At 40.4% G+C, this 17,623-nt stretch overlaps 2 protein-coding genes across 12 annotated transcripts in view; one reads left to right on the top strand and one right to left on the bottom strand.

Moving 5' to 3' along the window:
* SDCCAG8 (SHH signaling and ciliogenesis regulator SDCCAG8) overlaps nucleotides 1-8,102 on the bottom strand; it is a 270,102-nt gene extending 262,000 nt beyond the window's left edge. Inside the window, 1 exon segment of the mRNA XM_037509815.2 lies at nucleotides 7,997-8,102. Coding sequence (XP_037365712.1) covers nucleotides 7,997-8,063 — 67 coding nt within the window. The 5' untranslated portion in view covers nucleotides 8,064-8,102.
* A 788-nt stretch (nucleotides 8,103-8,890) lies between these two features.
* The window catches only part of CEP170 (centrosomal protein 170), a 136,739-nt gene continuing 128,006 nt past the window's right edge, over nucleotides 8,891-17,623 (top strand). For 8 of the 11 annotated variants that reach the window (XM_054694936.1, XM_054694935.1, XM_054694933.1 and 5 more), the window contains exon 1: nucleotides 8,891-9,181. The gene's annotated coding sequence lies outside the window, so the exon portion shown is untranslated. Of the gene's footprint in view, nucleotides 9,182-9,431; nucleotides 9,557-10,462; nucleotides 10,742-17,623 lie in introns of those variants that run through there. The other 3 variants (XM_054694934.1, XM_054694926.1, XM_054694925.1) reach the window with 3 other exon arrangements.

The following is a 17,623-nucleotide window of genomic DNA, read 5'->3' as shown; positions in this document are numbered from 1 at the left end:
CAAATCCTGTATTTTGCCTATATTTTCTTCATCAGTAGAAGGAAAGGAAAGTTGGAATTCTAATGGTTTTTTGTTTTTCTGGTAAAACAAGTGATCATAATAGTGTAGGATAAAGAAAATGTCAGGCTTTTCTGCCCTTCCGCCATCAGGATAGATGATGGATCCTTGTCCTGAATGCATGCCTGATGGCGGGCACCTGGAATAGGGTGTGGGCATAGGTAGATGGGATTCAGCTGAGCTAAGACTGTGCTTTTAAGGGCGGCGTCACGGGGACGCCAGCAGCAGCAGCAGCAGCAGCAGCAGCAGCAGCAGCAGCAGCAGCAGCAGTAGAAGCCAAAGCAGAAGCCGAAGCAGAAGCCGAAAGAGAAGCCGAGAAGCAGCAGAACGAACGCTAGAGAGCCCAGATAGAGTGAAGACTTGCTGGGGGGCTGGGAGGCTGGCAGGCCTCCCAGCCCCTCAGCCAGCACCCCTGCCTGCCATATGCCTGGTGAACCCCAATAAAAGACCTGCAAAACTACTGAGGATTCTGACTCCTCCTTTACCCGGTCTGCATGGGATCAGAGAACCTGCACTGTGCCCAGTCCTGCCTCTACAATTGGCGTAGTCGGCAGGATCCATGTAGACGGGTATTGGAGCCCTCCGAAGACCTGAAGGGACTAAGGAGAACAGACTGTTTGCCTGTGATGACGCTGGAGGCACCATGGCAGCACAGAAGGTGGATACGGTCCGGAGCTTTGGGACGAGACCTCGCATGGAGGAGACGCCCGAGAGGACCAGGCAACAACACCGGAAAGGACCAGGCAACGACACTGGAAAGGACCAGGCAACGACACCAGAAAGGACCAGCCAATGACCCCTGAGGCAGCAGGCTGCTGCTGACGCAGGGAGAGGCCAATGGACTTTAACTGATGAACTGATGGACTTGGACTGGCAATCCCGCCAGAAGGCGGAGGACCTTGGCAGGTTATGTTTTTTTTTTTGAGAATCTGGGGGTAGCCAGTGGGCCTTGATGGCCAAAAGCAGCCTGTGCATGCCCAGCAGCCAGGTGGAGGAGAAAAGCCAACTAAGAAGGCAAAAAAGCTGGTACTGAGGCTAAGCTGAGAAGCCCTAAGGGGCTGTTAAGCAGCCTGGGTATGCTGAAGCCCTGTGAGTCTCGTAAAATCACCTGTGGGTGATGCCCTGCTCATTCTTGAGTGAGGGTGAGGAGCTGAGGAACCCGTCCTTGGGGGACGGGTGGGGAACGTGGCTTGGGATGGAGCCCAAGCCAAATGTAGAGTTTGGATCCCCGACCCATGTGCTTGTGCAGTGGGTTGGCTTGAGTGCAGGGGTCTGCGAGTCGCATTGGTGGCCATGAAGGCCGAGTGTTGGAGCGACTGCAGACAGAAACCCTGAGGATTGGCGATTACCCCCAACAGAATAAAATTGCCAATCCCAGAGCTAGTGCATCCTGGGGGTGGATGCTGTGTGTGCCTTGTAGTCGAGACTACAGCCAGAGAAGGCCAGGAAGCCTGATGGTTCCTTGTGTGTTATAGTGGATGCCGTGAATGGTTCCCCTCCCTCGTATGAGCAGTGCCTTCAGCAGATTTGGTGGCTCATCTGCTGGTACCAATAATTGTCTTTTGCACTAGGTTGGTGCCCTGCCTGGACTTATTTGTGTTCTGTTGTATTTTGTTATATTGTATTTTGTTATATTTGATGTATTTGCTTTTGTGGGCCATGGCTGCATTGTTTGTTTGCTTAGAAAATTGTATATATATATGTATAGACTGTATGGCAGAAAACCCTGAGGGGGTGGACTGTAGGGTAAAGAAAATATCAGGCTTTTCTGCCCTTCCGCCATCAGGATAGATGATGGATCCTTGTCCTGAATGCATGCCTGATGGTGGGCACTTGGAATAGGGTGTGGGCATAGGTAGATGGGATTCAGCTGAGCTAAGACTGTGCTTTTAAGGGCGGCGTCACGGGGACTCCAGCAGCAGCAGCAGCAGCAGCAGTAGTAGTAGAAGCCGAAGCAGAAGTCGAAGCAGAAGCCGAAAGAGAAGCCGAGAAGCAGCAGAACGAACGCTAGAGAGCCCAGATAGAGTGAAGACTTGCTGGGGGCTGGGAGGCCTGCCAGCCTCCCAGCCCCCCAGCCAGCACCCCTGCCTGCCATATGCCTTGTGAACTGCAATAAAACACCTGCAAAACTACTGAGGATTCTGACTCCTCCTTTACCCGGTCTGCATGGGATCAGAGAACCTGCACTGTGCCCAGTCCTGCCTCTACAATAGTTTTCTTAAACTATTAAGAAAAGTCATTAGTACATAAAACAAAAATGAACATATGAAATTTAAAATTTTATCAGCAAAATTATAAACTTAGATGTTTATAAATTTAATTTTCCATTACCAATCTTAATTATTTATAGCCAAATCATTCCATTTCTTTAATTTTAGTAATGAGAACTATAAAACAGTTTGCACTGGGGCCTCCCCGGTGGTGCAGCGGTTGAGCACTGGGTTGCAAAGCTGCCCGCACCCTCTGCAGCGCCCACTAGATCCCAGGCTGCTCCGCAGCCACCGGAGGAGGGTCCCACATGGCACACAGACCTCTCCTGCCGCCCGCTGCTTCCCTCAGCAGTGTACTTCAGTCCTTCTGTCTGTTCTGTTCCCCGCTCTGGCGCTGGTGAATTCTGTCACCCTCTCGTGCTTCTGACTGTACCCAGTGCTCGTATTAATAAATAAATCTTTAAAAAATAAATAAAAGCAAACTACTAATATTAAAAAAAAAAGTATGCACTGAAATATGAGAATAATTTTCTCATTTCATAAGAAATGTTTCCAGAGACTTTATCACATTGCCTGTCTTCATCTCTACGAGGTTGATAATAACACAAAATATACAGCAAACATTAGCTGTGGAGACCGTGTGTGTGTATATACAATATACATATATACACATACTGTATATCACAGAGTATAAAAAATACTCAGAACATATTTGAGACCAGCAAAAGCAAAAAAATAGCAAAGATAAGTTTGGTGAGTGAAACTGAGTAAAGAAAAACTTTTACTTAAGTTATGCATATACATTTTTAAGTTTGACAAAGGTTCAATTGGTATCACTGCTGACTAACTCAGTAATGAAATTATTTACTAGTATGATTAACATAGGCCTCCTATAGATGTGAACACTTCCTAGTATATAACAAAATCAACAACTAAAAGTACCACTCTCACTGGTTTCAACTAAGGAATCAAGTCAAAGAGCAATGGCACAGGTGGACTGGCTTGTGAAGAAGCTGTGTCAAGAATAGAAAAGTTATTTCCAGGCAAATCAGTAATTTCAAAGAAAGGCAAGACTTCAAGGTTTATGGGCATTGCTAAAACTCCCAGTCCCCAAAAGAAAAGGCTTTAAATAGACAGGGTAAATTTTAATAAACTTTCTTTCCCTCAACACATAGACAATATCAAATATATACATTAACCAGATGCTCAGACTTTCTCTGTAAAAATTCGTTAAAATAGATAATGCTATCCTTTCAGACTATAAAAAATTCTCATTGTGAGGCTCAGAATTCAGACAGCTTTCCCAAAACTTTCTGGAGGCTGTTCCTGGGCTTGAATCCTCAGTTTTAATTCTTTAATAAACTTACCTTTGCTCAATTTAAGCCAACATGAAGAGCTGGGGAGATGTGCCAATTGTGTACAAATATAGAATATCAACATTATCTTCACTTTTCTCAAACTAGATCAATTTACAAAAAAAAAATTACCTTCAAATTGTATATTTTCCTCCAATATTCAACCTCTCTTGTGAACCCAGCTGCACTCCTCACTTTCATTTTTATAAGTTAGAAACAACTTTTATCAATTGCATTGCCCAGTCCAATGTTTATGAAAGGGACATTAGTGATTTAGGGAATGGGGATGGTGCCTGGAGGGGGAATCGGGCTCTCAGGGGAAATTTGTTTGGTCAGTCCAGTGTGCAGAGGAGAAGAAAAAAGAAAAAGTAAGGAAGGAAAGAGGGAGGGAGCAAGAAAGAAACAGCAATGTTTTTACAAAAAGCATAAGCTACCTATATTAACATCATTCCCTAGTGTCATCTACTGACTACATCACACACTTCATCATCTACTGGCAATAATTCCCACACCTAGTCCAAACTTTTCATTTTAAAGATGAGGAAACAAGAATTCAAGTACAGTTAATTAAGGTAGCACAGCAGTTGATCAACAAAGCAACAGTAAGGTTGTTGACCTGACTACTAGTTGCGTATTTTCCGACTCCATCATTTTTTCCCACAAATTCAATCTAGAACACTTCAACCCAAATGTTAAAAGGGTAAGCCAGGATATAAAATGTATATTGAAAATAAATGATATATTCCTGTCACAGTGTAAGAATGTTTTATTTTCTTTATGCCCATCTAAGCAAAGGTGGCTAGGGACAGGTGAATAGAGGAGTCATGTACACAGGTAAGCTATTGTTGGTAAACTATTTCCACAACCAAGATTGCAACAAAAGACACTTGTCTTTTGATGATTCTGTTATTAAGGTCCGGACAATGTATTTCTAGCAAGTTCTCTCCTGTCTAATCATATATTCACATTTAAGTGCCCAAAACATACAACAGCCTGAATTACTTGTTAGTCTTGTTTTTCTGACCCTCTCTTAAACTAGTTTCTTTTGTAACACATGATTTTGTATAATGATTTGTCTAATTTGAATTAAAGGAGGGTCATTTGCTGTTTTTCCCAGTTACCAACATAGCTTATCAGCCATTTTGAGTTCTGAGTTATAGTCACTTACAGAGTAAAATAAACAACTAACCATACTGCTATACCTACCAAGTCATTTCCAGTTCTACATTAAACTCTGTGATTCCCGGGGTATCTAATTGTGATATGCCCAGTGGAAAATTTCAGATCATTTGCTATGTAAGAACTTTAGAAAACTCTGACAATGAAGTTTAGTTTTTCTGCCAGAATTCCTACTTTGAAGGAGAGTCATTAAATCTCTCCAATTTCTTGTAGTGGAGGCATAGATAAAGCAGGAGGTATACTTGGAGGAGACAAAGAGTGAATATATGTAAAAAATGTAAAAAAAAGAAAGTAAAGGGTGGCATCCTATTACCATGGCTGCTCTAGGCTCATCAGTTAAGGAGAGGAAAAAAATTCACTCAAATATTAAAAGCAAGAAAATGAGTACTTACTCTGCTTTAGACACCAGAACTTCAAATTCTTAATATACCATAATTACAAAATTATATTTAAAGAAAAATGAGGGATTATCAAGAAAGTTTATTAAAGTATTTGTATTTTCATATGTTTACTTCCTCACTAAATATAAATGAAGCTATATACAGTTTTTTAAAACCAGAGAAATAATTGTGGGGAAAGATCAAGAATGTTTTGTAACCTTTTTTTTTTTTTTAAAAAGTATATATATATATATATATATTTTTTTTTTTTTAAGATTTATTTATTTATTAATACAAGCACTGGGTATAGTCAGAAGTGGGGGAGGGTGACAGAACTCACCAGAGCCAGAGTGGGGAACAGAACAGGCAGAAGGACTGAAGTACACTGCTGAGGGGAGCAGCGGGCGGCAGGAAAGGTCTGTGCGCCATGTGGGACCCTCGCCCAGTGGCTGGGGATCCTGAGCTGGGGATCAAGCGGGCACTGTAGAGGCTGCGGGCAGCTTTGCAACCCAGTGCTCAACGGCTGCGCCACGGGGAAGGCCCTGGAACCTTTCTTTAAGCATGTACTAGGGAAGACATTTTTGGGAAGCAATGGTGAATAGACAAAACCAAACCAAACCAAGATAAAAGAACTTTAAATTGTATTTTATATGATTACATATTATAGAATTCTCAAGTTGTTAGGGTCTCAGGAACAAGCACTTAATAAAGTTTCACTTATAAAATAATGCTAACATACTTTGTTTATTCAAAAACACAATCTGACTTTAAGGGAATTATCTTTTTTAAAAGTGGTAATTTAGATGTATGAAGCAAAGAAATTCTGATTGTACTTCATTTCAGGGTTAGTTTTGTTTCCTTATACAAGCTATTTAATAAATTAACACATAAAAAATGAAAATGGTACTAAATAAATAAGTCTGAAAAAACCCATGAAAAATTTTAGTTTCTAATCTCTATTCACTTTTAAAAAACTATTGCTAAGATTTTTTTAAATTTAAAATCTATCTAAAAATGTATTATCTTTAAGTGAAAGCTCTTCACTCCATAATTACTGAAAGTATTATCACTGGCATTAAAATTACTACCATTGAGTTTAATATGAACCATTTTATTGCATCAAAATGCCTAGTATTAAATAGGCTCTAATGCTTACATGAAAGTTCAAAATAAGGTCAGAAGAGGGAAAACATTAGAAGAAATTGATAATGAAAAAAATTTTCACCATGCTCAAAAATAAAAATCACTCATATTATCATGTGCATGTAGTTGTCTTGCTTTCAAATGAAAAGTTAGCAGCAGTTATGTCTATATCTGATAGATCTGAAACATCAGTAGGCTGAAGGTTTTCAAGATCAATTATTTTACTCTTGCAGTTTGAATACTGAGGATGTTGACAGTTTAACACTGTTGACATGTGAAAAGAAATAATAGCCCCTACAAAATGTAGTGACTAAGCACTTGAGTGCTTCTTTACCCTTATTTTCTATTATATAAAGTAATGGCTAGTTGTTTACTGTCTTTCTCTTTCCAGAAGTTCCATGGGGACATGAACTTTGTATCGTTTCTGATTTTATCCCCAGTACCAAGTATGTCTAACACATAGTAGGCATTGGATGAATAAATGAGCCACAATTGTAAATGTTTCAAATAATTCTTAAAACTGTTGGTCATGATCTACAGGGTTAAGAAAATGCAACAGAACGAAAAGTTTATTGCATCTAATAGAATAAAAATTCTTTAATGAAACATTTCTTTTAGTTTGTATACATATACCCCTATAAAACGTATTTCTTATGTCTAATGGTAAAAAAAAAAAAGTATGAATCACTGCTGTTAAGTGGATTATTTCATTTTTTCCCCTCACAATAACCTTGTCGACAATACCCCTTAAAATAGCACAACTCAAGTTCTGGATGTTACCTATGATGTTCGAAATGACACAGCTATTTACAAATACCAACATCACTGCTACAGATATTCACATAATCACTGCTACAGATATTCACATAATTTGAATTGACTAAATAAGGTTTCAGTAATAGTAATGGGACATGATTAATAAAAATAAGCTTGTACATTTAATTAAACCAAATTACTCTTATTATCATTATGCATTGTAGTTTTTTTTTTTTTTTGCTTTCAAATGAAAAGTTAGAAATGCTTATTTCTATATCTATAGCTCTGAAACATCAGTAGGCTTAATCTGAAGGAGATAGGCCTGACTAAATGTAATGGTTGGCTCTATTACTGACAGTTTGTATGGGCTTTGTCCTGTAACTTAAAATCTGTGCGCCTCGATTTCCCCCAGAAAAGAGGAATATTCATATGCTTAAGTTTTAAATGATTTAATGTCCCTAAAGAGCCTAGATCACTAAATAGAAACTGCTGTGTTTAAAATAATTATTAGTGTGCTTTTTTCCCTTGGTCTAGCAAATCACATTCAATCCATTACATAAAATGAATGTGTAACAAGTGTGAATTAGGAACTTCTTGGAGTAACGAACAAAGTGTGGTAAATGGGCAGAAGTGGCAAAGGGCCGTCCAAAAGTTTCTGCTGGCTTGGGGTGAGAACGCTGCCCAAGTCAAAACCAACGAGTTACTTCAAGTAACTACGGAGTCAAGGAAAACAACGCCGAAAAGCAGTAAAAACAAACACAAACTATTTCATCTCTCCTCAAAGAACATAGCAACATCCATCTTCTCCCTCATCCTGGCTGGGACCAAAACCAGGCGTTAGGGGAAGAGCTGGGTGAGCTGCTGCCCACTGGGCCCTGGTAGTAGGGGCGAGCACAAGAGGTTCGGGGGAACTCACCCCGGGGACGCCCTTGATCTTGCCCCAGAATCTCCTCCCGGGTAGAGTTCTCCGGGCACTTCGCCATGCACGGACTCGGGACCTAGAGATGGGAGTTACATGGGGAAACGTCCAGTGTTCCCCCCTCAGAGACCCAAACAACTCAGAGTCAGCGAAACACCCGCCAGCCGTTGCTGTCGTTAGCGAGCGTTGAACCCAGGCGCGAGCTCGCGAAGGCTCTTCCCACCCAACGGCCCTCAGGGAGGACGCTGGGAGTTGTAGTCCGCAGGCCCAGGGCCTGCCGTGTGGAGCTTCTTAAGATCATTTCCAACAACACTACAATTCCCAGAAGGGACCGCGCTCCAGACGCAGTCTTAGGCGGTTTGGTTGCCAGATTGGTTGCCAGTAGACTGCTTGGAGGCCCCGCCCTTTTTCTGTACCCCCCCCCCACCCTTCACCCCAACCTTCTGTTGGGATCACCTAACAGAAAGAAAAGGCTCACTACAGGCCTTCCTCTTTTAAATTTGCTAATATGCAGTTGAACGTTAAGTTTCTCAAGGACGCAAATAACAAGCACCGAGCCCGTCAGCCACGGTATTTGTCAAATTGCCCCAATAAAATATGAAGAAAAAGCTCTAAATCTTTTGAGCAGCCTAGATTACGAAGGCGACTGACACTACAACTCCTAGCATGCCCAGCAACCCGACTGCCCCTTGGAGTTGGCGTGATGCCCGCTGGGAACTGTAGTCCTGGTTGGCTGCGGTCCCCCACCCTAATGGCGGGGTCCTCTTCATTGTTCAAGCCAGTCTTTGGGGCACGCCTGCGCAGTGGGCAACTGGAAAAGCCTCAGGGTTGAGACCCCTCGTACAACCCATTTTCATTGTCTCTATTTAGCGCCTGCGCAGTACGAGATCGTTGGGACTGGGACGGAGGAGGGGGATAAGGCCCGGCTCCTCGCCCTTTTCCCAGGCGCCTGCGCACTGGGCGGCCGCTCTTTGCCGTTACCGCTATGTGTAGGGCGTGTGTGGAATAACGTTATTGCCCAGCGGAGCTGAGGGTTCCGGGAGCGCGGCCGCGTCGGCGGCGACGACGATCCCAGCGGCGACTACGACAGCGGGGTGGCGGTGGGGGATGACGGCGTGCTAGGGACTCGCGGGACGTGACGCGCCCCGCCCCCCCCGTCCTGCTCCCTCTCAGCCGTGAGGGGTAAGTGATGCGCTGGGCTGCCCGGGTTAGGCGCTGCCGATACCGCCGCCGCCGCGGCTTTTCCACATCCTGGTTCGCGGCCGGGACGCGGGCGCGGCCTGCGGCGGGGCGGGGGTGCGCGGCCGGGCCGCGAAGGGGCGCTTTCTGGGCGCTCCGCGCGGCAGTGCCGCCCCCACCGCACCCGACCAGGGTTCGGCTGGGTCGCCCTTCCCCTCCCCCACCCAGCCCCCGCCCCAGCCCCAGCCCTCCGAGCCTGTGGCCTGCTGCTCGCCCAGGCCCGCCGCGGCTGCCTTCTCGCCCCCTCCATGTCTTGAACCGTGTTCAGCTCTCCCTGCTTTGTGAGGCGTCCTCCTCCGCCATGGCAGTTTTCGAGGGGTAAGGGCAGCTCATTGGAATGGCTGCGCTTCCGCTGGAGAAGGGATTTTTCCCCCATCGGAGCAGCTAACTGTGCCTGTCCTTTTTGTGTGGTTGGTTCGGGGATGTGCAGCGGTTTGTGGGAGATCGGATGAGGGGCCTTTTGGACCTGGTTGGAGGGCGTGGAAGCCGGTGTCACGCACCCTGCCTGGCGACTGCACCCGGCGTTGGCTCTGGCCCCTTAGGAAACCCGGGGAGGAAAGTGCCTTCCTGTCGACTTCATTGTCCTAAGGTTCAGTTGTAGGATTTTGGTTATTCCCTTCATGTATGCAAGGAAAGAAAAATATTAGCAGCTGCCTACCCCAGGGCGGGAAGACTTGGGATTTGTATCCTAATGCAGAATCGCTGAGTTTCTGGTAATTGGTTGAGTTTTATTTATTTGAAGAACGTAAGCTCCTGGAAGACAGGGGCAGTGCTGGCTCAACCAAGGGGATCAATATTGAATTACTACGTGACGATGAAGAATGAATCGGGACGGCCCTGACAACGAAGCTGTTGTGTAGCAGGGAAGTGAGCCAGCAGATTTGTTTTTTTTTATTGGGTGGGCAATACATTCTTGTTCCTAAGTGAAGAGATGAAGATACCTCTTTCCGTTTTGTGTTTTAAAGCAATCAGAATAAAAAATAGGCCTAGTACACATCTGCTGGTGAATTTGTTTATTCATAGTGGTATTCTCTTCGTGAAAATTCCCCTTTTTGGGAGAAATGTGATGAAGCAGATGACCCACTTGATGGAAAATACATCTTTTAAACTGAAAGGATTCTTAAGCTTACAATGCTTACTACTGTTTGCTGGCATTAAAATGAGGAGGGTGGGGATAATGAAAAGGGGTGGGGAGGAGCTGGTGAAGGAATAGTGTGAGGGGAGTCACATTGTGAAGACAGTATTTAGATCTTCCTCATTTAACTCTAGCGGGGTATGCTTCAGAGATTTAGGAATTCATCTTTTGAAATATTACAAATTACAAACCATTTTATCTTTTTCTGCCATTATTTTTAGAAATTTTTTAGAAAGTAAAACTCAGGGCTACTACACAACTTTGTTGATATTGTAGAATGTTGGAGTTTTAAAACTGAAGAATCCTGCACTTGGAAAGTTAACTGATTTGTCTGCCCAAGCCAAACTACTGATGAAAGACCGAAACAAGTAAAAGCAAGGATTGTTTAGCAGTGTTTGTTGTATCTTAGTAGACTTTTTATATATACATATATATAGTTAGTAGACGTTTTATAGATACATATATACACACATATATGTATTTATAAATATCTCTTAAATTCCAACTTACACATAATTTTTAATTGAATTCAGCACGTGGAATTCTATTAAATCAAATGTCAAATGTATTTTACTGGTAAATTTCATGGTGTTCTAAAATTACTTTGTATGGAAATAACCTTCTGTTTTCTGTCTTAGCACTAGAGTAGTGAAATTTACGCTATAAAGTTCTCATTCATTCTGAAAGTTAATGCAGATATCAAGGTACTTTTAAAAATTATGTGCTAAGTGATTTGTTTCAAGTATCAGTTTATCACTGAAAAAAGTAATTGTTGTTTCTGATAGTAATCAGATACTGTTTCACCTAGCACTGAATACTGTAAATGTTTAAACTTATCAATGTTTTCTATTCAACAAAATTCTGTTTCTGAAAAATAATTTTTCTACTTAAATGATTTTTCCCCTTTTCTTGAACATTGGGCTGTTAAGCAGTGTGCTATTCTAATACTATGTAACTGCTTGATACTGAATTGCCAACTGAAATACAGTTGCAAATTATTCTGGATTTCTAACAAAAGAACAGTTACATACCATCTGAAAAACGCTTAGTGGATCGATAATATTGGCCAGACCATTAACTATTGATTTGTTTCAGTAAGAAATGAATTTCTCTTTAAAGGAACAAATCTCAAACCACTTTTATTTCATAAACTTTTGTTAATAGCTAAGATTTCAAATCAACTACTCTGGTGAAATGGATTTTATTTATTCAAATATTTCTTGAATGTGCTCAGCAATGAGCTAGCCAGTGAGGTCAATAAAACAGAATAACAAAACATCTGTCTGGCAATAGTTGATTGAACTAGATTTTAAAAAGTTCAGTTTAGTTGAAATGACGTTTGAAAACATTTTAATTTTTTGGGTCAAATTAAATGTCATAGCCAGTATGTACTAAAGGTTAATCCCACTTCTACATAAAACTAAGGTAGAAGGAAACCAGCAAAAGCAATGTTAAAGTAAACGTTGCAGTATGTAAACCAGTGGTGTATCAATAAAAAAAAAAAAAAAGAAAAGAAAACCGTGCAAAAATCGTATATAATTGGGATTGGGGCCTTCCTGGTAGCGCAGTGGGTTGAGCGCTGTGCTGTGAAGCTGTCTGCAGCCTCTGCAATGCCGGTTCAATCCCCGCTGGCCTTGGAGCAACCCACATGGCAAGCAGACCTCTCCTGTCTCGCCCGCTGCTCCCCTTAGCAGTGTATTTCATCAGTCTGCCAGTTCTGTTCCCCGCTCTGTCTCTGGTGAATCCTCTCACCTTCCCGCGCATCTGCCCTGTACCCCAGTTCTTGTATAAATAAAATAAATCTTAAAAAAAAAAAAAAAGAAACAGAGAGGGGGAAAAAAAAAATATATAATTGGGATTGTGCAAAGCATGGAAGTGGAAAAGAATCCCAAGCATTCATTACTTAATTTGGAGGGAAAAAAAATGAGGTGTAGCGGGGAACAACTCATTCTTTTTAAGTGTATTATTAATGAATACTATAGAAAAGATTATTTAGGTTTTCTAAATTCCTGCTATAAGTGAGACCATCCGGTATTTTTCTTTTTCTTTCTGGCTTATTTCGCTGAGCATGATCCCTCCAGCTCCATCCATGTTGCTGCAAATTGCATGTGTTTATCTTTTTTGATTGCTGAGTAATATTCCATGGTGTATATGTACCATATCTTCTTGATCCAGTCATCTGTTTTTGGGCATTTGGGTTGTTTCCAAAGCTTAGCTATTGTAAAGAGTGCTGCTATAAACATAGGGGTGCAGGTGCTCTTTGGAATTAATGTTTCTGTGTCCTTTGGATAAATACCTAGGAGTGGAATTGCTGGATCATATGGAAGCTCTATTTTTAGTAGGTTGAGGAATCTCCACACAGCTTTCCATAGTGGTTGGACCAGTTTGCACTCCCACCAACAGTGCAGGAGAGTTCCTTTTTCTCCACAACCTCACCAACATTTGTTGTTGCTAGTTTTTTTTAATATGTGCCATGCTCACTGGTGTGAGATGGTATCTCATTGTAGTTTTGCTTTGCATTTCCCTGATTGCAAGTGATATTGAACATTTTTTCATATGCCTGTTGGCCATTTGTATTTCCTCTTTGGAGTAGTTTCTTTTTAGGTCTTCTGCCCATTTTTTGACTGGATTATTTTCTTTGTTTTTGTTGAGTCTCATCAGCTCTTTGTAGATTTTTGTGTTCAGTCCTTTATCATTAGTGTTGTGTGCAAAAATTTTCTCCCAGTCAGTGGGTGAACCATTGTTTTTTGACTCTAGTTGAAATCTCTCTACTCATTTTTCAGTATGTTGAAAAGACTACATTTATTCCTTTCTGATTCACAAAATTTTAAAATTAGTGGAGGAGACTTTAGAAGTCATCTTTTACAATGTGCCACTTAGTATTAATGTCACTGATATCTTATTGGATCCTCCTTCTCTGTGAACATCACTTCTATGAGCAAATGGCAAAAGATTGTTCATATAACTTATGAAAAGTATTGATAGAACTGAAATTAGTATCTCCATTACTATATAACTTCTTCCCATTGGTTGCACTTCTGTCTTCCGAAGTAATAGGTTTCACTTAATATATTCCATGATAGTTTTTCTCTTTCCTAAATTAAATATTACAACCCTTACAATTACATATGATGACATTCCCTTTAGGTTTCTTATCTTTGTCAGCTAGATTCAGTAAGTATTTTTAGTGTGTTTATTGTTCTTCTGATCTGGTTTCTATTATTAATTCTGTAGTTATATCTGAATATAGTGTAGTGAAATTATCCATTTCCTTAATTTGAGTCGTTCACTTCTTTTTATGATATGAAAGTGTGTTAACTCTTTTATAGCAATAATATCCTTGCTATTTACAAGGAAATGAGGGGGAAATATGTGACTTTTCATTTTATATTTATGTAATTCAAGGGTTTTTTTTTTTGAGCTTCTGTATTTGTACTTTTCTAATGTTAAAGTGACCTTTCTTTATGAAATGATAGTATAATGGTAGGTGCTATTTTTGTCTTGCATTTGTTTTTAGTGTTTTAAAATAACAATAAAAAATTGTCAGCCTTAATGTTGTTTCTCATTTTGTTTTTTGAAAAAAATTTCTGGAAACCATTGACAGTAGTCTACATAAATGCATATCTTTCTTAGGTTAAGATCTGTCCCATTCTCCATATACACAAAAATGATGTTTTTGAAATAAAATTTATCTTTAACTCTTAAATATTGTTTCCATGAATGTAGCTTTAGATAACTTGTTGATAACTTTTTGAATCATGATTCTGTCATTCAAGGGGATTAGCTTCCCTTCTTGACTTTTTGAACATTTATATAACGTCTTATGTCTTTATCCCGGCCATTTACTAGATATAACTAAGGGCAAAGCCATGCAGATTTATAAATAGAATCAATGTAATATAAATAAAATGTGCTGGAGAAAATAGACACACAAAGATAATGAAAACTTGAATGCTTTTTGCTTGTTTTTAATTAAGGAGAAAAACCATTATATCCTCTTGTACTGATGGGGAATATGGATAATTGTATAATTACATAGAATCAAATTAGCATAGGTGATAAGAAAAATAAATTAGTATAGTGATAGTAGAGTATTGCTATTTTTTATTTATTTTTAAGTAGTCATTCAAATAATATCCTTTCTTTATAAACTGAAAAAACAACTGCATTAGGTTTTCTTTATTTAGTTTATCAATGGGGATGTTCACAATTTCCTCCAGAAACTACGAAATCTAAAGCTGTGAACAAAGTTTTATTCATGGATTGGTCCAGCTGTTGTCTTAGGTGGCAGACTTGGCTGCTACTGTGGCTGTTACTGAATTTTGAACAGGAGACAGTACTGACCATTGAGAATTTGCTATCAAAAGTTGCATTAGAGGGCCTCCCCGGTGGCGCAGCGGTTGAGCGCCGGGTTGCGAAGCTGCCCGCAGCCTCTGCAGCGCCGGTTCGATCCCCGGCTGCTCCCCGGCCACCGGAGGAGGGTCCCACATGGCGCGCAGACCTCTCCTGCCGCCCGCTGCTCCCCTCAGCAGTGTACTTCGGTCCTTCTGCCTGCTCTGCTCCCCGCTCTGGCTCTGGTGGATTCTCTCACCCTCCCGCGCTTCTGACTGTACCCAGTGCATGTATAAATAAATAAATTAATTAAAAAATACATGAAAAAAAAAAAGTTGCATTAGAGTGATCATGTATTGCCTGAGAATCACTAATTATGGGATCTTGAGTATTTCAATTAATTTCAGAAGCCCAATTTCTTTATCTATAAAATAAAGGTAGTTATAGTCCAACTACCTCAGGGTTTTAAAAAAAAAAAACAAAAAACAAAGTAGATTAAAAGACACATGAAAGGTATAATTGCAGGGAGGGATCTACTTCCCCCATGACCCCATGGTATCACTTCATAGTGTTTGATTTGAAGAAATATTGTGATTGGAGTGAAGGGTTTTTTTTTTTTTTTTTCTTCATTCTGACTGTAGAAATAGTTTGTTACTTCTTGTGTATTCCATTCCTCATGCATTTTTCACATCATCTTAAAGAATTGTTGGGGATTGTGGAAAGGTCATGACACTGGAAAGATGCTGGAGATAGTAACTTCCTCTAAGGCTGATCTCATCTTTTATTTCTGTAGTAGTGTCTACATAATAATGAAAGCAGAAAAAAAGGAAGCATGCCAACTTACTTTTTTTCCTAGATCAATAAGGGGGATTTTCTTTATTTTACTGCTTTAGTTTGGGAAGATTTTTTTACTGGATAAGTTTGCTGTATGTTATATAAAATTGAGAAAATACAATAGCTTGTATTATATAAAATAGCTTGACTGGGGGTCTGCAACTCCAGGCAGCCTTTCTTGGGCAAACAAAGAATTGAGGAAGTGCCCTGACATGATGATGTAGGAGAAAGAGTAAGATATTTTGGTGAAAAAGGAACATTGCAAATAGAGGGCTTTCTGTGGTAAGCTTTTTGAGGCAGTAGTACTTTAACTTCAACATCTATCTTGAGGACCTTGTATGATATTATTTGTTCTAGATTCCCAGTAAATACTTCCCGTTGAATAAATAATGCATTGGCAATTGAAGACCACCTTATTTTTCATACTTTTTTTTTAATTACAGAATTATTGTGCATTGTAGAAAATTTAGTAAATATCATGGCCAAATAAATAGTTACACCATTGTTTTTTATTCTTCCCTTTTCTGGTTTAATTCTTAACATTTTGTCATTAGAGTTAGCTTTTTGATAATATGTGTAATTTATTGATTTATATGAATGTTATGTGCCTTTATAAGGATAAAACTTTCTGTTCTTTTGATTGGATCACAGTTATCTTTCCAACATAATTTTTTTCAAGAATTTATTTATCTACACAAGCACTGGGTACAGTCAGAAGCGTGGGAGGGTGAGAGAACCCACCAGAGCCAGAGCAGGGAACAGAACAGACAGAGTGACGAAATACACCACTGAGGGGAGCAGCGGGCGTGGCAGGAGAGGTCTGTGGCGCCACGTGGGATCCTAGCCAGCGGCCGGCCGGGGATCGAACCAGCACTTCAGAGGCTGCGGGCAGCCTCGTAGCCCAGCACTCAACCGCTGCGCCACCAAGGGAGGCCCTCCAACATAAATTTTTATATCAATATATTTTGCATGTTTATATTCTGTAGGTATGAATTGCATGTTTATAATCTGTAGGTAAAATTTAACTAAAGCCATCCTCAGTTAATGTAAATAACCATGTGGTTTCTGTTTCTGTAAAGCTGAGCTAGCCACTAGCCACTATGTGAATATTTAAATTTGAATTAATTAAAATAAAAAGCCTTCTCAGATGTATTTGCAATGTTTCAAGTGTTTAATAGTTCACATGTGGCTGAAGTATTGGGCGTTATAGATGTAGACACTTTACTTCATCATATTTCTCTTGTTTGTGTTTTTTTTTTAAGATTTATTTATTTATGCATACAAGAACTGGGGTATAACCCAGAGGTGTGGGGGTGAGAGGATTCACTAGAAACAGTGGGGAACAGAACAGGCAGATTGACTGAAATACACTGCTGAGGGGAGCAGCGGGCAAGTCAGAAGTCTGCTCTGCCATGTCTCCCTGGCCTGGAATCTAACTTGTTCTGCAGTGACTTCAGATAGCTTCATAGGCTGTCTTAATCCCTTGTGCCACCAGGGAGGCCCATCATCATCATAGTTCGAACAGTAGTGTTATAGGGATATTTTCTATTGTAATAATATTTATTGATGTAACATGGCTTATCACACTGCATTTGATTTAGAGGTATAGGTTCTTACCTGCTCAGATGTATGCTTCTGCACTATACCCACCATCAAAACACTCATAATCCTTCACCAGTGTCTGTTTTGCCTTAGCCTTCTCCCTCCCTCTCTGGTTTCCTTAATTCTATGGTCATATCTTTATGTCTTAGGTTGAGTTTTTTCAGTTCCTTTGTTTTGTTTCTCTGATTTCCACGAGTGAAATCTTGCATTTGTCTTTTTCCTTCTCATTATTTTGCTTAGCATAATGCCCTCTAGGTCCACCCATATTGTATCAAATAGCAAGATACCATCTTTTGTTACAGCTGAGTAGTAGTCTTTTATATGTATGGCATGTCTTCTTAATCCACTGTCATTACACTTTAGATTGTTTCCATAACTTGGGTCTTATAAATAATGCAGTGAACATAAGAGTACACATGTTCCTTTGAATTAGGTTTTTTGTATTCTTAGGGAATCTTTCATGAGTGAAATTGCTGGATCAC

Source organism: Talpa occidentalis, unplaced genomic scaffold, assembly GCF_014898055.3.
Source record: "Talpa occidentalis isolate TD23 unplaced genomic scaffold, MPIMG_talOcc4v2.1 talOcc4.14, whole genome shotgun sequence".
Classification (NCBI taxonomy): domain Eukaryota; kingdom Metazoa; phylum Chordata; class Mammalia; order Eulipotyphla; family Talpidae; genus Talpa; species Talpa occidentalis.
This window is presented reverse-complemented; position numbering and strand designations above follow the sequence as displayed.